Below are 22,449 nucleotides of genomic sequence, written 5' to 3' on the forward strand. Positions count from 1 at the left end.
GATGGAGGGAAATATAAAATGAAACACTTACATTTGGAGGGAAGTTCTTTTAGACTGATTCCAGTAGTTATCATATTATGTCAAATGCATTTCACATATCACATGGAGAACCATTTCACATGTGGAACATATTTCAGTAAATAAAGGACTGTGTGTGGGTTTTTTTAGGAGTTTTTTTTTTAGAGAGTATGGGTGAGTCACACCTCAGCATTTCAGCCCTGCTTGTGATATTATTAGTTTCCTATCATAAGATTTAATCTTGATCTGTAGAAGGATATTAAACAATGATTTAAATTTCATGGAGTGTGAATTAAGTCAAAATATGGACTTGATTTTTATGGGCCTCCTCACTAAACTAATAAAAAGTCAGTCAGGTGTAATCACAGCACTTGTCAGTCACTGTCAGTATTGTGACAGATCTGCCTGTGAACACATCAAAAAACATCAAAGCTGTGGACACACATAGATCACTTTTGATATAATATTGCTTTTTTGTTAGTGATGAATGTCTTTATGAGTGATATTAACTGAAAGAAAACCAGCAATACAACATTGAGTAAAACCTTTTTTTTCCCAGCAAAACTGAGTTAAAGCTAAACAATGCATGAAATGGTTGAGGTTCTACAACATTTTATTATCTCTTATAATAATAATAATATCTTTGTTATTCTGCATAAAATGTGGCTTTTAAGGGTAAAAGGTATAAAATACTTTACATTTAAGACCTGAAACTCAAAGACAGAGGCTAAAATAACTACATTAGATGACTAATTTAGTAAAATTACCTAAATGTCTTGTATATTTTTCTATGCTAACATGAGAAACAATAAGACAATAGATTCATCTGAGCTCAACAAATATTAACTTGGAACAGGATGCACAATGGAGCCGAGGAAAACACACACAAACAGACCTCCAAAGAAAGATTTACAGACAAACATATGGTGAGCAAGAAACACAAAATATTCTTTATTAAATATACAAAATTTGTGAAACAGAATTGCATCACGAATTGTAAACTTTCCAATCTTACATACTACCTTTAAGCACGTTCCACCGGCTACAAAATCGAGGACGAAAAAAAAAACAAAAAAAACAAATCGGTTGAAACTTAAATAAAAACTATTTAAAATGGAAGACATGGAAGAGAGGACGTTTATTCTTGCGCTTCATTAAGTGCCGAGTCACATTTAATAACGTCTCTCGTCATCTATGCACTTGATATTGCGATCACACAGCAGAAACCGAGATGACAAGACAGGTTTTGTTGGGGGGGTTTTTTGTTGTTTTTTTTTGTGATGTTTTGTATGCTTCAAGCTCACTGGCTAATAATCATCGTCGTGGTGTCAAGAGGAGGCCAAGTGTTTAAATCACAGAGCGATTAGAAAGTGCAGTACGGTGTGAAAGTAAATCTAACTATACCGATATCAAACAGACAGGTACAGTATAGTTATGTTCTGACGATTAAGTAGTGCAAGAACATCCACAAATGCTGTAAAACGTGGCATCATATCAGAATACTTTACGGTGTATCGATCTGCTCCATTGAGAAAGTTTCAAGGCTTGGCTTCTTTTTTTTCTCTTTTCTTTTTTCTGTTTTTATTTCTTTTTTGTTAGGTTTTTTTATGTGTTTCTATTTTTTTGGCATTTCACAGGAAATCACTGTTAACGGCTAATTGTTCTATTGGTATGCATACAATTTATTATTGTGCAGTGATCTAAAAAACAACATTATAACAAAGCATCAGAAGAATTAAAGAAACCTTCAGTGAACACATGGCTTTTTTTTTCTTTTTCAAAACCTGCCTCTCCCTCTCTTCTCCTCTCCTCTCCTCCACCCCTCGCCCCCGCCAAGTAAGATGAAGTGCTAGATAACCAACCAACTTAATGAACGTCAAAAACAAAGACAAAAATAAGGCAGCATTTGGCATTTCAATACGGCATATATGCTGTAAAATGCGGTATATATCCCTTTGTAACACCTGAAAAGCGGTAGCAGTATGCGTGCTTGAGCCGAAGTGAGTTGTGACACACGGACAGCGAGGAGGAGGAGGAAGGAGGAGGAGGAGGAGAAGGGGAGTCAAGTACCAGAATGTGGAGTGCGTGTTGATAACGCACACACGTGTGAAACGGCATAAAGCGTGAGATCCGAGAGAAGCTGTGATGGCTGATCTTGATACTGAAGAGGATACTGAGTGATTCTGTCTTCACCTGATAACACCATGACCCACACGAGAATCAGTTAGCTTATGTGGCTGAGTATTATGGGGTAATTTCAAGACATGCCCATTGAACAGGAAGAAGGGAGAAGAAGAAAAAAGGAGAAAGGAAGAGGAGCAGGAGGAAGGGGGGGGGGGGTAAGAAAGGAAAGAACAAGCAAAAGTAAGAACCATTCACTTGCTGGCTGAATAAGAACACTTTTGAACATTCATGAGCTACAATCAAGTTCCCCAATAATGTGCACATGACGAGGCTGAAGTCTCACAGCGGTCATTTGGTTTATAGTTTTTAAAAAACAACAACTAGTCGAAGCACTCGATATTTACTCGGGAACATTTGTAGGGAGTCAATCCAAAACAGCACACACACACCATCTGTAATTATGGAGGGAGAATTTATCAGAGAGATGTTGTTTTATATGTTTTTAACCTCATTAAATAAACATTAGTGCCGACTATTTTCCAAAGCGTAAGAGCATATTTTAGATTTATTTGCATCTTTTGAGGCGGCCATTGGTTTCAGCTCATTTCAGTTAAGCATGAAAAGTTGACTTACGAATATAGAAACTTCACTTGAAAGCCACTGAAGTGAACATTTAGTCGCCTTTATTTATTTATGCAGCAATGATGCAGCAATTATGAACAGAAACTCCTAAATCCAAAGTCTGATAGTCAATAGTTTGGGAGTTTTCTGCTTTTTTTTGGCAACTGACTCACACATTAAATGTCATGCTCTCTCTCAGATTGCATTATCAACTTAATGACACCGCGATGACAAAAAACAGAAAATCAAAGCTGATAAAATTCCCACTGTGATACATAGATAATAGTCCTGCCATTTCATTTTCATGCTGCACAGAAACGACTGAAACCAACGGCTGCTTTGAAGGCAGAAAATCAGGCTCAAAGCTGGCGGCATACTTTGGATAATGGCCAACACTGATGTACAACACACATCATTTGGAGTAAATGGGCTGAAAAACACAAACCGCCAAGTGTAGCCTTTAAGTCGTGAGCTCTTCTTTAAGTGTTTATCTGGATATATGCTGTTATGGACTGAATCCCTACAATTTCTCTCTCTTGTGATAAGGTGATAGAAAGTGACAGGTGAGGTGAAAAGGAGGAATTGTTGTTTCTACAATCAGGATACCAAAAATGGAAGCATCTGGGGTTTTTTTCTTCTGTTTTTAAACCCACTGGGCTCACTCCCCCTGTGAGCTTAAAACCAACCGGCTGTGTGACCTGAAAACAACCTGAGGACCCGCTACATTCAGAACAGCCCGAACCGAACCCTTCGACGAGGACGTGTTTCAGTACAGTAAAGCATGCCGGCTGGAAAACATCGCCTCGACATCTTCTCAGTGCCTAAATATTTGTATCAAAAAGGACAGCATAGCAGTGAAAAGACTAAAGAGCTGTTGTGGAGGTTAGAGTGAAAAGATGTGGGCTGAACTGCAAACCCTCCCCCCAACCCCGCCCCCCCCTCTTTCGTCACTTCAACTTGGAGCGCACTTGCAGGAGAGTGGGTTTCTGCTCCATGATGCGAACCAGCAGCGTGTCAATGTAGTCCTCCAGATCTCTGACCTGCGGCTTCAGCTTCCTCAGCTCCACCTCCCGCTTGGCCAGCAGAGCTTTCTGATGCTTGAACTCCGCCTTCTGCCTCTCCATCTCCGACTCACGCTGCACCAGCAGGGCGACCAGTTCGTTGTGGTTGAGGTGGTAGTACGAGCCCGCTCCTTCTGTCAGAGACTGAGGGCAGAGAGAGAAAGAGATGGACGGGAGGGGAGAAGAATGAAAGCAATGATAAATTATAGGAAGGGTTTGATGTCTATTAAATCTCACTTGAGTCAACAAACAAACAAAGCAGCATCACATTCATCTTTTATCCTTTATGGTAATAATGGTTTTAACTATTGTCTTCAGCTGCTGCAGGAAAGCTTTTCAGATATTTGTCATTTATCAAACTCTGATTAGACGTCACAAAACAATCATTAAACTGGAAATTATGAGAATAGAGTCATTTAACAAAAGGGAACACATGAATTATTACATTTTCATGAAGATAAAACAGATTTTTGTTTACATTTATTGTAACTATAAATCACTGTTTTCATTTATCTGTTATTTGTCTTATTCACCACTTCTGATATTATATTTACCTCACTCTGATAATTAAAATATATATTTAATCAAGTGTGAGTGTGAGTAGTGAAACTGAGAGTGTGACTTAAACTCTTCCTGCCATTAATAAATGTCACATAAATCTAAAACGAGTTATGATTGCTGTCCATTAAAAGTACACAAACATACAGTAGTTACTCCCATTTGCCTCTGAAAAGCAGTATTACAGTATTTCAGGTTATTATTGTTTGATATACCTTCTTCCTTTCCGTCTCCTGCTCGCTGAGCTGGCTGCTCCTCCCCGGATGGATGGTGGACTTGAGCTTCTCGAGGCCGGTGGCCAGCACTGATCGGCCTTCAGTCCGCTTCTCGTCAGCCAGCATGGCAGTGGTCAGGGGCTTCACTGGGTGGGGGCTGGACGGGACGACAACAATAGGTACACACAGAAGGTCAGGTATCCCGCTTCAGGCAACGGCAACACCTCTGTTGCTTTAAGGTTTGTTATCAGGGACTTTGAGGAAAGGTACAGTAAAGGACCAGGTCTGGTTGCCATTCTGGAGGTCTCTCAGATATTCATAGCTCAAAACAGCCAAATACATTTCAGCACTGTATATTTTGGGCATCTCATTCTGTGTAAGATACTCTATGATACTCTCATATAAGATTCACTTGAGGAAGAGGATGATTGGATATGTGATAATTTTTTCCTTCCTCTGTTTTGTACAGTGTGTGACGTTCAGAGTAAAATTGGCCACTTACAGCAGTTTAAGACTAGTTTTAAGACTAAACATGCTTGTGACATTTGATGATACTTGAGGTTAATTTTAATAAACGTTTAATATTATATTTACTTCTATTTGATCCGATCAACATTTAACTTTCTTATGAACATTAATTTGCAGTACAAGCATGTTTCATTCCTATTTAGTCTCAACCTCAGAACCTCAGATGTTATTTAGTTATATTCATGTAGGGGCTGCTGGGACCCTCAGAGGGCCAAAACATAATAAAAGGATAAGAAGTCCGAAAACTATATTTTTACATTTCTTTTAAAATTAAAGTATCTGACAAGGTTTTATTATTTTTGTTGTTGTGGTTTTTTAAATCACTCTCTCAAAGTGACCTTGAGTCTTGTCCACACCGAGGCCAAAACATCACTGTGCATAAACATGACACAAACTAAAAAGCTAAAAATAGATATCTGGTGCTTTTGAGGCAGAAGGGAGTTTCTACTCTGAGTCACACAAATCACATCTCTACTTTCCTTTGGAACATTTTGATTTGAAGACAGTAAAAGGAAAACAAGTATCAACACATTTCCCTTCATCAAATTAATTTAGTTTTTTAAAAAATCTTCGATGGGTTCAAAAGACGCTGTTGCTTGCCGTTTATCTTAAAAAATGTACCTACTGGTCAGCTTAGAAACAATTATAAACCAGCTTTGTTTTTTCTAACTTGACTGAGTCTTCTGACTAAAACTGTACGAGCAACACAGGAAAGACAGTTTCCTGTGTCAGTGACCTACATTCACAAGGAAATATATCAGATCCAATCACTTTCATTGTAACGGCAATAACTTGCAACCTTAATCTTCATCACATTCTGTATGTCATTTTTAGCCCAGTTATATATTTTCTCATCTTTTGAGCACAATAGAGCTTGTCCTCTGGACCTCGAGGATGACACCAGACGTGGGCTCCAAAGATCAATCTTTTAAAATCCCAGAACATCATGTTAGACAGCTGTAAGACTCCCCATTAAAAAGGAAATACTGGTGAAAATTGAAATTAAATTAGCACAAAACTGTAAGACTTAATTGCATGCCTTTGTGCAATCAAACATGTAGAATTGTGTTGAATGTGTTATTACCCCGAGGTGAAAAGGAAATGCTATCAGTGGCACAACAACACCTTTTTTTTTTGTGCCTCGGATAAAGTCTGCTTTCTGGTTGAGATTTTGGCAAATAAGTGTGGCTGTGTGAGAACACTAGCTTGCCCTGTGGGGACGGGGAATGGTGTGTGTGTGTGTGTGTGTGAGCACATGTGTGTGTCTTACAGGGAGGGTGTGTGGTAGGAATCAGGGCAAAATAATAACTGCTAATTGGCCTGAGGCTCGGTTTCCCCTCCTGTTACCACAGAGCCAGGACACACACAAGACACCTGCAATGGAGTCCTGTTAACAACATATGTGTGTGTGTATATGTGTGTGTGTGTGTGTGTGTGTGTGTTGTGGGTTGGTGTATTTACAGCGTGATCAAAAGACAAGGTCACACCACAAAAGGAGAAACCTCTCGAGAGTCGGCGGCACAGAAGAAAAGCAGGTGGAAGCAAGAGTGGCGGAGGGAGACCAAGGAGACGAGAAGACAGGATAGAAGTGGGGAAAAAAAGTGCTTCCTCCACCATTTTCGCACTGAGCATGTGCAACCTCACCTGTTCTGCTGATTGGCTGCCTGCTGCTGCTGCTGCTGCTGCTGCTGCTGTTGCGTCTCCTGAGGCATTGGCTTTGCATTGGCGAGAGCTGGCGCGGCGGCTCTTACCACGCTGGGTGGTGACCCTGCCGAGGCATTGGCAAAGGAGGAAAGGGGGCAGAGCGCTAAAGGAGAGCTACTACGATCAGGAGTTAGAAAAGGAGCAAAGGAGGTCAGAGAGGGGAGGTCAGGGCGCAGCCGGGCTGAGGATAAATCCTTTAGTGCGCAGGGATCGCTCCCAAAGGAGGGCACTAGGAGTTCGTCAAAAGGAGTCACCAGCTTGCCCTCAGACTGGGAGCGGTGTAGTGTAGCACTTTGCGCCTGCGGGGATTTTGAGAACATATCATCTAAGACAGCAGGCTGGGGTTTTGGATTACAGCTCATGTAAGAGTCTATTGGTGCTGCAGGGTGTAGTTGTAAACTTAAATCTTCCCCTATTGTGAAACTCGGCTCGAGTGTTGTTGTCTTGTCCTCCGCCCCACAGAGGGATTCTTCAAACTGGTCAGTGTGGTTAATTTCTCCATTAGAGGAATCTTTTGGGCCTAAAGCGTCATCGGCAGGTGTCTGACTCTCGCTCAATTCACCGCAGAGAGTCCAGTACGCAGAGTTTAGCGTCTCCTCCGACTCGGAGACGTTGGAGCATTTGGAGGATGGTTGAGACTGGCAGCTTTGGTAATACTGCGAGTCGGGGCTCTCGTACAAGCTTTGTAGAAGGCTGCTGGCGTTTTGATCGGACGCTTTTATGTCACGGCCAGGACTGCTCTCGATGTGACTGGTGTCAAGGAAATCATCAAGAAGCCTGAATGGCACGAGAGAGTGCTGGTTGGCAGCCTGCCCTCCTAAACTAGTGCTCTCGAAGGGTGAGTCTGACAAACGCTGGCTGACACCGGGGGAGGAGGTTATGATGTACAGTGATGGATGAGTGGAGCAGAGTTCATCATCTGGAGTGGAAGAAATCATCTTATCTGTGTCGCTATTAGCAGTTACAGAGGAACCATTTAGCTCTTCTGAAAAATCCACTATAGCTTCATCTTTGGCTTTCTCTTCATTTTCATTGTCAGGCTGTAAAGAGACATCGGGCTTCGGCAGTAGCTCTGAGTCTGAAGAGAGTTTTGGCAGCAGGTCAGGATACATGACACTGGAAAAGTTTGGTGTCCAATTATCTCTGCTTTCACTTTCTGTCTCCTTTGCTGTGATCACAGGCTGCTGATATGTAAGGACTGGTGACTGAGGTGCCAAGGCCCCTTCTGAAGTGTTCAAATCTATCTTTTTGTCATCATCCCAGTGCTGAATAACAGTTTGCTCCCCTACATCAACTAAAGACAGCTCCTTAGACCTGTCGGCAACGTCATCTTCTGACTCTGACTGCTTTAGATTGTTTACCATGGTTGACTCGGTTGATATCTCAAAGCCGGAGAAGTTCTGTGCCTCGGCGTCGTCTGAAGAGGATGCTGAGAACTTCTCTGACGAAGAGAAGCAGGACAGGAAATCGTCTTCTGCTAAACTGCCGAGACCCGAAGAACCAGGATCTGGGGAGCTGCTGTTGAGTTTTAGAGCCATGGCGTGGAACGGGGATTGATGCGTGTTAGTGTCGGTTAAAACGTTTGTGTTAGTAGTGCTGTTAGCTTCAAAACTTTCAAAGCAAGCATCCAGTTTTGGTGGGTTAGCTGAAGTGTTAAACATTTTATTGTGATCCTCAAAGCTCCCATATTCTGGGATTGTGTCAAGACATTGCAGAAATGTGTCAAAGTGATGCGTGTTAGTGTCGGTCACCACACAAGTAGCTTTATGTGCTTCAAATGAGGATTCTGTGCTGCTACTTAAAGTGATACCTAAAGGTCGCTGATGTAGTGAGTCCTTCACATTTGTGATTTGATGAGCATCTGCTATGGGTGGTGAGGTTCCTTTATTATTGCAGTGCTCCAGTGGACAGCCACCGGGTGTGTTTTGCTGTGTTTTGCAATCTGTGGTCAGATCCTCGGGAGACTGCAGCCTGCCAGCTGCAAACGCTTCAAAGGATTCGTCCCACTCTGAATCCGGTTCCAGCTCCCCAGCAGACATAAAAGGGTTGGACAACTTCTTGCTTAAATGTTTCTCCTTTTCCACGGGAGTAGGAGGAAGGGGACGTTTCCTAACTTTGACCATCACGTCACTCTTTGTACCAGAGCCAGTGATGGAGTCCTTTGTAGTTGTGCTGTCGTGGGTCAGGGTGAGGTTAGGCTTACTCGCCTGCGGAAAGAGTAGAGCTATGGGGGGCCGGGAGCTGGAGAGATAGGGCAGAGGAGGCAGCGAAGGTTTTAGTGGCTGAGCAGTTAGCATGTCTTCATAGAAAGGGTTGTGCTGCACGAGAGAGAAGAAAGGGTTGCAGGGGGACATGGGAGGTGATGTGGTCTGTGAGTGACAGAAGGGGTTAGAGTGATGCAGAGAGGAAGGATCTACAGGGAGACCCGGCGGGTAGTGACTAGGTGGGAGAGGTGGAGGGTGGGGGTCAGTGCTGGGCTCTAGTTTAGGTGACACCACCAGGCTGTGAAAGGAAGGGCACACAGTCCTCTTGATTAGTGGGGACGCAGAAGGTTTTTCTGTCCCAAATATTCTTTTAAACCACAACTTAATTATACAGTACACAGACCGGCTTGTGTTTCATCTATTTTTAGTTTTTATTTTCTTCTATTTTTATGTGCAGCTCTTGTTATTATTTGAAACCCTGCTTTGTTGCCTAAAATAGAGCAAAACAGAGCTTCTGTTTACTGTAGCTTCATTATCTGTAAATCACCTCTACACCTGCATGTTTTTTTGCCCATTGGGGGTAACAAGCTATTAACACAATATCAACATTGTTATAATAACTATGATGCAAATACTTTCCAATTTACACATCCAGCAGACGCAGAGCAACATTAGCATTCATTTACAGTCATGTTCCTGCAGACCTGATGAAATAAAGTTGATTATTCTCTCTTCTTTAAACTCTGTTTTTGGTCTCCACCGATTCCTGAGGGAAAACTATGATCACCAGCTAGTGGCTAACTTTGGCTATTTCTTGCTTGGTACTTTAAGATTTATCAGATCTTTTGTTTTTTTATGGTGACAGCTGTCTGCGGTTGGAAACGAGGTTGATGAGAGCATTGAAACTGAGCCAAACAGTAAAGTTTTGGGCCATCTAACCAAAACAATAAGCTAAAAGACGCTAAGAGTGGCGGATAACACCACTAGCTTCTCCTTTCACATTACAGGTAGCGATTTAATGCATTGTATCCAAATTAAGCACTGATTAATCCAGCTTTAAAGCCTTTATGTATTACATTGGAACATATTAGATTTTGGCAGGAAGCAATGCTGCTAGCCTGCTGCCACCCACAGATCCAACCTGAGGATGCTGAGATGAACGGGCTGAGAACTTTAACCAGGATGGTTTTTTTTCCTAGAGACTAAAACTTAGTAATTGGGAAAATGTTATAATTAAATTGAAAACTCTACACAAATTGGCTTTATTCTTTAGCAGCTAGCCAAACACTAAACATTTCGAAACAATATTAACAGTTGGAATCAATCATGCGTGTTTTTATATCTTCCAGACACGGCACTAATTTGCATCCAAAACATGAATTTCTACGTCTCTTCTGTGTATTCGTTGGCCCTTGATGTAATATTTTGCAAGAAAAGTTGATGCAGCTGGGTGTAGTGATTACTTAGTGCTCCTGGTGCCAGCTTGGCATTCTTCCCCAAGGATCTAAGATTATGTGGGTGTGTAGGCTGTGAGAATGTATAGTTACAGAGCTGGCAGAAAAGTACTGAGTGTACTATGGTCCAGAATAGCTGACCTCGCTTCCATCAGCAGCGCTTATAAGTCCCAATATTCTGTTTTTGCTCAGTGTATGAAAATACTATGATGCTCTGCTTGGTTTTTGGTCATGGTCAAGTGTTGATAAAAAATAATAATTAAAAGCAACCATTGCAATATTTTTTTTTATAACCTTAATTAAAGATTCATTTTAAATAAGACTCCAACACAACGTGCAGGAGTGATGCACCCAAGTGGTACAAGAGAAAGTACAGTGCAGCATGTGACACCCACCCCCCAAATAAATTACCCTCTTAAGATTGTGCTTGTGTTAAAAGTGGAAATAAAATTAGATGGGATTTTCTTCCTTCCTTTATCTGCTCACACACACACACACACACACACACACACACACACACACTACAAATGCATACACACAAAACCTACACACGCACGCACGCACAAAACCTGTAAGAGACCATGGATTGTTCCAGCTCACATCATCATCTTTCCAATGAAAACAACATTATTACTGAACCATATTACAGCGTGCACACGGCTCCGGCTTGATAGAGCTAATTTCACAGGAGCAGCTCCCCCACCCCCATCTGCAATGCAGATACCTGCTGTAACCAGAGACAGAGACCGGGACGGATGTGTAGAGAGCTGGAAACAACTTCTAGTAGCCATGCTGGCACGCAGGAAGTGAAGAGTAGCTACTTACAACTACTCTGGTAACTGTTGATATGTAATGTTTAAAGTTTTTCTTAATTACAATGCTCAGATTTTGTTTTTAGTCCGATTTTTTCGAGTTAAGAACAGATAATCTGGACTTTCACCTCAGTTCTTTCTTAACCTGAAATAGTAGCCTGTCAAACTAATCATGACTTAAGGTCCCCTTACTAGGTTTTTCTATAGCTTTCAGTTGCATTTCACAGTATCCCTCATGTGCAATCAGTTCCTTTCTTCCTCAGTTATGATCTCCTCCTGCATACAACCACCTGTTATCCTGAGACGATGATAAGCTACTGTATCTCCATCCACTGAGGAATACTGTGAGATACGGTTGATAGCTCTGGAAGAAAGCTAGTAAGTGGAAATGAGTTAAGATTGTTTTTTTTGTCACATTAATGAAAAATACTAAAGCTTGATAATGGCTGTTCCTACAAGGAATCTACAAGGATGGATGAAATAAAAGAGATGGATGCAACTTTATGGCAAAAGTTTAACATTTTTGTTTGCATGGCTCATTCAAATTCAACCATGTTACTTTCACTAGTTTTAAATGATGAGCTGAAAAGTTTTAAGGCACATATAATATATTAAAATATTTTTTATTAAAAGTGATAAAACATCTCAGTTTTTTTAGTGAGCTACTCTGTTCATCAAAATGAATCTATTCAAGTAACACACCTCTGTCTTCTGCTCCAACTCTTGCTGCTCAAAACACATCAAAAACATTCTTTCACGCCCCTATTTATGCCAAATAAACCAAAGTATGCGGGTCTAATGCAATTAGAAACCTCAACCTATGACAGATGATGGAGAGAAAACTAAAACAGCCGGCACAAACTCACGAGCATGTCGGCTGCTGTTGACCTTCTTGATTCAATTCAAATTCATGCTGCAATGATAATTTATCTTCTGTTTGATGTAATAACAAATGAATCTGTCACTGAGTGTCAGAGAGATTAGTCATCTCTGTGATCACAGTGTGTATCTTACCTAGGTTTGCTGTGTGAGTCCTTTGATCCGAACCATCCCCTGTGTTTCTCCTCAGTGGCAGCGTGGGCCTGTTCAGACTCATCCTTGGACTGACTCGTCCTTTTCCCCGCAGAGTCACTCTTCCCATGGGAGAACAAGTTCCTCCTCTGCTTTTTCCCCTGACTCTCCGACTCCGCCGAAGAGGAGGAGGGAGGAGCAGGCTGTTCCAAGCACTCCTCTTCGTCACCCACCATGGGTCCGCTTTGCTCCAGGGCCGCCGCTATGGCAGCTTTCTCCTCCTCGCCGGGCTTGTCAAAAGACCAGCGGCGTCCGTCTCCGACCGTGCCTTTGGGGAGGTCCGTGTCGGCTCGCGGGCTGAGGTTCTGTAGAGACATGGAGAGAGGCAACGACTTCTGCAACAGTCCCACGCCTAAAGAATCTGCAGGTTTTCCTGAGCCTGGGTCCAGGTGTTGGACTTTGTAAGCATGGCTTCCGTTAACGCACACAGTGGGCTGAGGCACTGCGATGGTGATCTCACCGGTCTCATCACCGAACTCACATCTGAGAGAAGACGACCTGGGTGATGTGTTTGCTGTGTGCTCTGCAAAAAGCCGAGGAAATTCAAAGATTCATTAAAGATTCATTCAAAGAAGGGGGAGCGAGGAGAACTGGATGCAAGTTAATTGGGAGATAAAAGCTTGTAATGGTTTTAACTAGCACAGTTTTTCACAGCAGGACTGCTCAGTATCGCCTGTAGATGTGGGGGCAAGAATGATTCATTTACCTCTCTGTGAATGCTGAGTGCTTTCTAGTATAATGAGAAATGTTGCTCTTAGGGCCTGGCGATATGGGCAGAATCAAATATCATGATATTTTCTACCAAACACCTCGATATTGATATTTTGACAATATTGTAGGGATCGCTATCGGTGCTTTCACAAAATATTGACGCAATGACATTTTTTTTGTAATTCAGCCTTTAAAAGCAGGAAAACACTTATTCCATATAAAGATATTACGATATTCAAAATCTAAGATGATATCTATAAAATATCACAATATTAATATAATATTGATTTATTGCCCAGCCCTAGTTTCTCTACCCTTTGCTTTCTATGTGCACCTGTCAAAATAGAGTAGCTCCACATGTTGGACCTTCACTTAAAGTTAATTAATTATCCCCCATTATCACCTTTTTTCACATCAGGATGTGAACACATTACAGGACTTTACGTTCAAATTTAAGAGATTTTTCAACATTTCAGCTCATTATGGAAAACACTGGTGATAATATGGACAACATTTGTATTGTGATTAGTATTACAGTATATTTTCTGTATCAAAACAACACAATATTTACTTTTGACTTATCACTAAGCCCAGTGTGATGTTAGGGCTGTCCTTCAACCCCAGTATGAAGTTCTGGAAACATTTACAGGGTGATGATGTTCCCCTTAGTAATGAACGCAAAATGGCCCTATTTTTTTGTCAAGCTCAATAATGGAGAGTTTCTATCGGCCAGTAGAAAAGCAAAGTATTCATGAGACTTCCTCACCATGCATCCGCCTCCTATTTTAAGCCTTTAGGTGTGAAATAACCGTTTTTAGGTTATCTTCAAAGTAACAAACAAACACAGTGGGTTGAAAACACAAACCTCATTAAGTTTCACAGGCGGAGATAATTAACCCTCACATACTGCTCAGGGTCGAATCTGACCCATTTTTACATTTGAAAGAAGTTAATACACTCTAAATATTTGATGGCTTCTCTTTAAAACATTTGAGTGCAGCTTATAAATATTATTATTAGAGTTTCTGATCCATATTTATTCAAAAATTCAAAAAAACACTGTTGCATTCTTCACATTTAATATAATTTATGTTTTTTCTCCATAAACGACAAGTGTAAAAACTGAATAATAAACTCTCTAAGATGTCAGAAAGCTTCATTAAGCTTCATGAATGATTCATGAATGATCTGTTGTGCAGGAATAGAGACTAATTATAAGGGGATACTGTGAAAAGTGTGAATATGAACAGTATGTGAGGGTTAAAAGGAATATGCAGGAGGATTATTCCAGCTTTATACTCTTCACTCCTGCAGCACACACCAGATAGGTTTCAGTTTTACAGTCATCCATCCTTTTAGTAGTTGTGTCTATGTTCCTTTTTGAGTTACTAACATTTGACAACTTCTCGAGCTACTTCTGCAGTTCTCACACAGTCTGAGTGAGCCGCAGACGGGTGTGAAATAGTTTTAAGGAAGTCGTTTTTTGAGGATATATTTTACACACATTTGCATAATTGATGTGTGTTTGAGACTTGATAAGGACCTGCAACAGAAATATAAAGTGGTAGTAAGAAGATGTGTAGTAGGGTAGTAGTTGTGTTGTTTGGGAACCTGAAGCTGCTCTTACGCTCTGAACAAGAGGATGAATTGATGACTGGATTGAAATCCTACCTGGACTAAATGTGCAGTCTGAGTATAAAAAAAAGAAAGAGAGGACTTCACATCTTCTTTTATAAATGATAACATTACCGTCTACTGGTCATTCTCACCTGGACTGTTATCTGCTGTCAGGTTACTGCTGTTACTGGGCGAGTTGGAGAGGTCAGAGACCACCACGCTGATGCCAGCTGTGGGGCTGAGACTCCCTCCCCGAGACGACTCGCTGCTCTCTGAACCTAGCGATGTGCTGGAACGAGTGTCCGACGACTTCCTCAGCTTCCCTCTCAGGAAAAAGTTCCTCATCTTGCTCCGACGGGCCTCGCCCCCCTCGTCGTCCTCGTAATCCTCCTCCCCGCCTCCGTCGCTGGGCATCCGCTGGCGCATTCGGTACACGGACCCGTAGCCGCTCGGTACGACGGCCGACGAGGAGTCCTCTTCGCTGGCTCTCCTCTTCCCCTTTATGCGATCTTTCAGCTTGCGGAACGTGGATCCGGTCTTGTCCTTCATGACCAGGTCGTACATGCTGGCTGTCAGGTTGTTTCTGGTGAACTGGACGGTGACTTGAATGTCTCCTCGCTCCTTCTCCTTCTTCCCCGTCTTGGAGTTGAGTCTGTACCACCTGGAACAGAGATCCATCCGTTAACATCAGAGATATTTATAGATACACTGTGCATACATGTACTGAAACAGTTAATCAAGCAATATAAAAATGTATCTGCAGCAATTCTGGTCATTTTTCGAGTAGTTTACAAAAATTGAACTGAATTTTCAATCAGTGTAAATATAATATTTATGGGCTATGTGTTGTTGATTGGATAAAACAAGCAGCTTTAATACACCGCCTTTGGCTTTGTGATTATTTAATAGCATAAATGATTCATCACTACTCAATCCTCATTGTTTTGTCTGCTGTTAAACACATGAATACCTGTTTTGATCATTTTAAAACATTTCTGACCCTTGAGACAACAGGTGGGACGTCTTTAGGGCTTCAACTAACGATTATTTCATGATCAATTAATCTGCCCGTTATTTTCTTAGTTAATCCATTGTTTGGTCTGTGAAATGTAAAGGCCTGCCTTCCATTTGCTTGTTTTGTCCAATCAAGTCCAGAATCTGAATGTTTTCAATTGAGTGTTACATATGTCTCACATTTAAGAGGCTGGAAGTAGAGAATTAATAATTAATCAGTTATCAATGTTTTTACTGTTTAATTCTGTGTTGATCGACTAATCGTTGCAGTTCTGGCCATCTTTGTGTGATTATGAAAACATGAGCTGAGTTTAGGATTCATGGTGGAAACAAGTATCAAATTAATTTCATATTTTTACCATTTTAAATTACAAAACACACAAACACACTCACACAAGAAGCTGTACCTCTTTTAAGACAAAAACACTTAACGGAGCCATCAATTACTTCAACACCGAATTATTGTATTGTTACTATGAATGGGGCCAATCTGACCTCACACAGAGTAAGTGTGTGTGTGTGTGTGTGTGTGTGTGTGCGTGTGTGTGTGCGTGTGTGCATTAGGGGGTGTCTGTGTGTTACTGTGTGTGTTTGTGTGTTTGTGTGTTTGTGTGTGTGAGTGTGAGTGTGAGTGTGTGTGTGTGTGTGTGTGTGTGTGTGTGTGTGTGTTACTGTGTGTGTGTTACTGTGTGTGTGTGTGAGTTACTGTATGTATGTGTTTCTGTGTGCATTAGTGGGGTCTGTCCTACTAATACCACCAAGTTGTGTGTGTGTGTGTGTGTGTGTGTGTGTGTGTGTGTGTGTGTGTGTGTGTGTGTGCGTGTTACTGTGTGTCCTACTACTAATTCCACCAAGCTGTGTGTGTGTGTGTGCATGTGTTTGTGCATGTGTGTGTGTGTGTGTTACTGTGTGTATGTGTTACTGTGTATGTGTGTGTGTGTGTCTGTGTCCTACTACTAATACCACCAAGCTGTGTGTGGCCAGACATCCCACAATCCCTTGGGGAGGCCTCTTGTTTTAGTCGTCAGACCCGCTAAGCAAGAACAATGAAGTAGGACAATGATCATTTATGATTTCACAGTGAACGTCCTGAATAATTACAACGGATTCAGACTGAAAAACTAAAATGGGCCCAACTGTAAACTCCTTTACTGTACTGGCAGGAGCAGTTCTTCGAAACGCTACGAACCAGTGGGTGGAACTGCGCCAACAAGTTGACCTCAAAATGACTCATGGGAAAGTCTCATCTGGTCTGCTGTGACTGTGTGTGTTTTTTTAAAAATGGTACAACTGAAGAAAAATCCCCCCTTTAAACACGTGTTTGTGATACTTGGTGCTGCCAACGCGAAGTTATCAGATCAGGACCTGAAACTAAGATCTGCTTTTATTTTCTGACTTCCTGTGCTGTGAAGCCATTTTCACCTCACACCTCGACCACAGTGCCTTTCTCTATTGTTTAGCTCAACGTATTATGGGTGACACATACCTGCATAAATATTACAATTCTCATAAGAGTATCATATTCCAGAAGAGGCTGATTTCATATGAAGTAGCTTTACCAAAGAAATATGATGTAATTCTAAGAGAAAAACGGTTAAAATTCACACGTTAACCAAACACAGATCATTGTCGAAGATAAGCGTTTAAACTGTGCAGTTACATTATGACAGATTACAGAGCTCCAACTGTACTATATTCCGTCTGATTGCACAAATGCACAAATGAACAGGATGTCAGAGAGGTAGAAGGCTAGAGGTGAAGCGGCCTGAATGCAGCTTAATAAGCAACTACAAGCTCCTGCACTGCTGAATCAACAAGAAAAACTAAATGTCATACTGTGGAACGAAAAGAAGAAAAAAAAAATCGAGAACAGAGATTTAGACACTTAAAAAAAAAAAAGCGACTTGAAAGCACCGACATGAAAGAGAACAAAAACGGTAGCAAACCTTCTGATGTACGTCGGATATGTGAAACGAATCTCCCACATCAGCTGCACTGTTATCGTAGAAACCAGAAAGCTTTTTCTTTTTTTTTAAATTTCCCCCCACAAGAGTGTTTCCCTTTTTCAGTAAACCTACAGTATGACTGTGCAGAAGCTCAAGTTGGAAATGAACACAGATCACAAGCTATAAAAAACTTAAACTGGCTGCAGCTGGAATGTTAATTTAATTCACCAGTTAACTTGTCTGCTGATTTCTCTGCAGCTCACAATGTGATTTAAAAAAGTGATGCATGAATTTATATTGTGCATAAACTTACCCTTTATTCTGCACAGTGTGTGAGACCTCTGAGAACAATATTTGGACAATTATGGGAAACTAAAACTCTCCAAAGAAACCCAAATAATTGCACTTAGAAATTCTAAGGTTTGTAGTAGTAGCTAGGTATCATTTAAAAACTTAGGATACTAGTACCAATCCAAGTACTCTTAAAGTGATACAGAGTACTTCATTCCATACACATTACACATTTTGTGCTCTTGCTTTTATCCAGCGTAACAGGCGTATTTGGACAATTATGGGAAACTGAAACTCTCCAAAGAAACCTAAATAATTGCACTTCTACATTCTTGGTTTGTAGCTTCATAAGGCAAAAATGACCCTCCCTCCCTCCCTCCCTCCCTCGCCAGCTATTAAATGTTGCATGAACTTATCCCACGTTCACATCACACAGCAGCCGAGTGGGACTAAACATTCATGTCGGCCTCTCGGTTGTAATTCAGAGGGTGAAATATCAGGAATCTAGGAATCATGGATGTGTTAAGAGAACAGGAATAGCTCCAGGCTTTGAAGCTAATTTGACATAGTGGCCAAAATCGTGTAGCTGCAAACTGGCCTTAAAAGACTTTTTTCCCATAGACTTACAGTATGAAAGAGATGTCTGTAAATTAGCGGATTCATTTTTCTGAGCATCAAAACCCCCACAAAATGACTTAATCCAATCACATTTCAAAATACTCGAAGAGCCAGACGACTTAATTGTTTTATCCCCATTTAAGCATGCAGCCTACAAAGCATGCACAGTATGTTTGTATCCAGCTGTTTCTTTACAGCTGTAAGTGGCTTTTTTGGCTTCGTGCATCACTGAGCAACTTTCACAGGAATGAACGGGACCCCGCCTCTGACACTGTATCCAGTTCTCTCTATACATCCATGAAGGTTTCCCACTTGGAGACAAAAATCTACTGGAGAACCAACAAACCTGTGGTTGCAAACCCAAGTACCTAAAAGTGATACTGATACCAACTGAGTACTTCATTCGATACCCATTACACATTTGGTGCACTTGCTTTTATCCGGTGTAACAGGTGTGTGGTGTAGACAGAGCGTTTCAGTGGCATCTTGGCTGCTGAACTGCTAAGCACGCTAACTCAAATTCACCACAACTTCACCACCACAGACGGGTCGTAGCTGCTGTGGCTGTGGGCCAATCACATGTCGCATTAAATCGAAGAATGCTTGCGTTGATTGGCTGTTAGTAGTCTATATAAAATGTCCTATTTTCTAGCTCTGGGTGCAAAAAGGATTGATTGCAGGTATCGTTTGACGGGAGACGTTTTGATAATACTTGGTATCGATACCCAGCACTACTGAATAAAACAGGAGCTGAACACTGGTTGGAATAAAAATTCAGCAGACACACTCCCATCATTTTAGAGCACCCACACTGGCTTTGCATGAGAAAGCATCAAATGTGGGACAACAGTATTTGATTTAAAGCTGTAAACTTGGGATTCAAACACACAATTGAGTTCTGTGTGAACTTATTTCACCCACAAACAAACCCGGTACACCTCGCACCTTTGATTCAATTCTTCTTGCTTCTACCTCTTTGATTACAGAGGAAAAGAGGCATCCTGCCACCGACCTCAACCTCAGCCCTGAAAAACACGGGAACACCCAAGAAGAATGCCAGTGAAAACAATTAGCTAACGAACTCGCTCGGTACGACTCTGATAATCACAGAGCGAGTAGCAGGTGGAGCCCAGAGGACAGAGACAGGAATGCTGATGCTTTTTATAGCTCTATAGAGAAGCAACAAACATTACATCAGTGGAAAATGTGCCACACGATCAGGCATGAAAAATGTCTGCTATTGTTGTTTTTCTTATTACTTAGACACGCAAAATCTAGCACTGGAGAGAGTGACGCAAGCATTTAATATGTGGTATGACATGTTTTGTGCTTGCATAAAAAGTCAGGTGCAAAACTTGACAAAGGCAGGATTATTCTAATCCAGTAAAGTATTTGTATTGGAGCGTTTCATTCAATAAAGTTTGTGATAGACACGCACATGCAGAGACAGAAAAAGTAGGTGCTGGACAACATAACAAATGTGTAAAAGCAAGAAAAAAGTCAGTCAGCACACTGCAGCTCGGTAGATATAATAAGATACAACCAGTGACGTTTTGAGGTCAACGCTCTTCTTCAGACTAAAAATCAACCCGATAGTCGCCATCTTAAATCCACAAAAGGCCCAGGTCACCTGACAGTCACATGATGTGCCATTATAGGTACATATAGCACATATAGGTGCATATGCATATACAGTACTGTGCAAATGTCGTAGGACACCACTATCCATTTTTTTCCATTGGTCTCTGTATTAAGATACAAAACAGAAAATACAGGAAATATGTGCACAAAATGTAACATTCATTATTAATTAGGGTTCCATTTAGGTTTAAGAGAGCCAGGTTCCTGCTATTGCTAAGTGCAAGGGGAGGTCACACTAAAGTTGCCACTTTAGCCTATAGAAGCAGTTTTTTTGTTTTTTTAATACTGCATACTCATTTCCTGTATTTGGTTGTTTTCTAATAAAGAGACAATAATTACAAATGGTCATTATAGCATTGCAACATCAAATCTAATGGTGTCCTGAGACTTTTGCTCAGTACTGTATGTATAAATGAATAAATAAACAAATAAATGATAGTATTATGAACCTTATGTGATAAACAAAAATAGAAATATTTGGAAAATGTACAAATAGTTGTAAATACTGTATATACATATATGTACAAAAGATATAGAGCACAATAGCAATGCATGGGGCCATACAGCCGTCATAATATCAATATAGCTAGATTTTAGAAAAAGAGGCGCCTCTATATATTCTAAAAAAGATATCCCTCATTTAAATGTTTCACAATCATATATATATAAATCCACATGATGAATAGATGCATCACATATATGAAGACACTATAAATAAATTAGATTTAGTCTGAAGAAGAGTGTTTAGCTCGAAACGTCACTGTTGGTAATCTATTTAAATCTACCTGCATCGGGAGCTGCACTGTGCAGACTTTTTTCTTGTTTTTAAGTGTTCAATTCAATCAAATCCAAATGATCCAGATGCATGTAAACAAAATAAATATGCAAGATTTGTTTTTAATGACTCTCACTCAGGTGTCTGAAATTGTACAGGAGTGCTTCTACGTTAAATACCTGTTAGGTGTGGGCTCGAGTTTCACATCGACGCTCCAACAATAGTATCAGACCTCCTCCTGACACGACAGGCAACTCCCTGTAGCCAAGGTGGGGTTCACATTCCTAACGCAGCACCAGGGAGCTATGTGAGGCTTTTTTTCCTTTCTTTTTTTTTTTTCTCTGCAAAGCTCCAGCTACTACTACTGTCATCATGCAGTCAACCATCCAAGGATTGCAATTAAGGGCAGTGTTCTCAAAGGATCACTCAACCATTTCTGTTCTAGCTGCAACTACTTTTTTATTTTATAAGAACAACACAGAACAAAAAACCTGCAAATGTGTGACTTGTTTGCATTTGTGTGTGGTTAGATTTTCATAATAAGTTGAATGATGCATGAAACCACAGACAAAAAAAAGAAAAAATTCAGGAGCTATTCTCGTGACTTCTGTTTTTTAGAAGACGATGCAAAAGAGCTTCAGGCCTATTTACGTAGTACGTGCACCTGGGGCTTGTGGGTCATGTGATGCATGAACAACGCTGACAAAAACAAATGTGAACATAAGTTTAAAATAATGACATGAGGCCTAAATACAGAAACTGCTGCACAGACAAAAGCAGCAGCCTACACCTAAAGCCTACGTACTCTAGCAGAGCAGAGAGTCTGTTACCGAGGACGACCCCGTGTCCCAAAAGCATCGTCCCACACAGAAACCTGTACAGTCTAACAAGGTTCAGACTGTGACGCATTTTTGTCCTCTATAGACATCCACTGGATAGCTTATGAACATCTCCAAACCACAACAATCCTCATCATAAAAATGTTCTACCCATTTTTTAATTTTTTTTTTAGGATTTGTTGGGAGTCGAAGAATTCATCTTTTCATAAACAAACTCATTCCTGAGCTGCAGAGCGTGACGGCATATCTGCTTCCCTAATCTTGCAAAAACAGGAAATCACAACACTCCACCCCATCCCAGCATGACACCATGTCCTCAACCGCCCCCCCCCCCCCTCCTCCTCTTCCCTCTCCGATCCACTAAGGAGTAGACATGAACATTTACTCTTCTAGAAATCTTATTCTAGGTTTCGGCTTACAAAAGAATTTCGTCTTCTGTGGTACGAGTCGATCCCCAGAAACCTCCCCTTCAAGGCAGGACAGGGCTGAAATTACACAAGACAAGTAGGCTATCAACCTATTTTATCCAGCGCCGGTCTCTGCGGGGGATCTGTGAGCCTGTGTGGTATCAGTGCCAGACAGAAGAGACTCTCCGAAACAAAACTGGTGCCAAGGGCGCGGGATTTG

The 22,449-nt window shown here is 41.1% G+C and overlaps 1 protein-coding gene across 1 annotated transcript in view; it reads right to left on the reverse strand.

Moving 5' to 3' along the window:
- Window positions 1-948: 948 nt before the first annotated feature.
- rab11fip5a (RAB11 family interacting protein 5a (class I)) overlaps window positions 949-22,449 on the reverse strand; it is a 35,145-nt gene continuing 13,644 nt past the window's right edge. Inside the window, exons 2-6 of the mRNA XM_062440822.1 lie at window positions 14,851-15,359; window positions 12,314-12,893; window positions 6,770-9,331; window positions 4,598-4,754; window positions 949-3,968 (exon numbers count right to left, since the gene is read on the reverse strand). Coding sequence (XP_062296806.1) covers window positions 3,711-3,968; window positions 4,598-4,754; window positions 6,770-9,331; window positions 12,314-12,893; window positions 14,851-15,359 — 4,066 coding nt within the window. The 3' untranslated portion in view covers window positions 949-3,710. The remainder of the gene's footprint in view (window positions 3,969-4,597; window positions 4,755-6,769; window positions 9,332-12,313; window positions 12,894-14,850; window positions 15,360-22,449) is intronic.

Source organism: Scomber scombrus, chromosome 19 (assembly GCF_963691925.1).
Source record: "Scomber scombrus chromosome 19, fScoSco1.1, whole genome shotgun sequence".
NCBI classification, from domain to species: domain Eukaryota; kingdom Metazoa; phylum Chordata; class Actinopteri; order Scombriformes; family Scombridae; genus Scomber; species Scomber scombrus.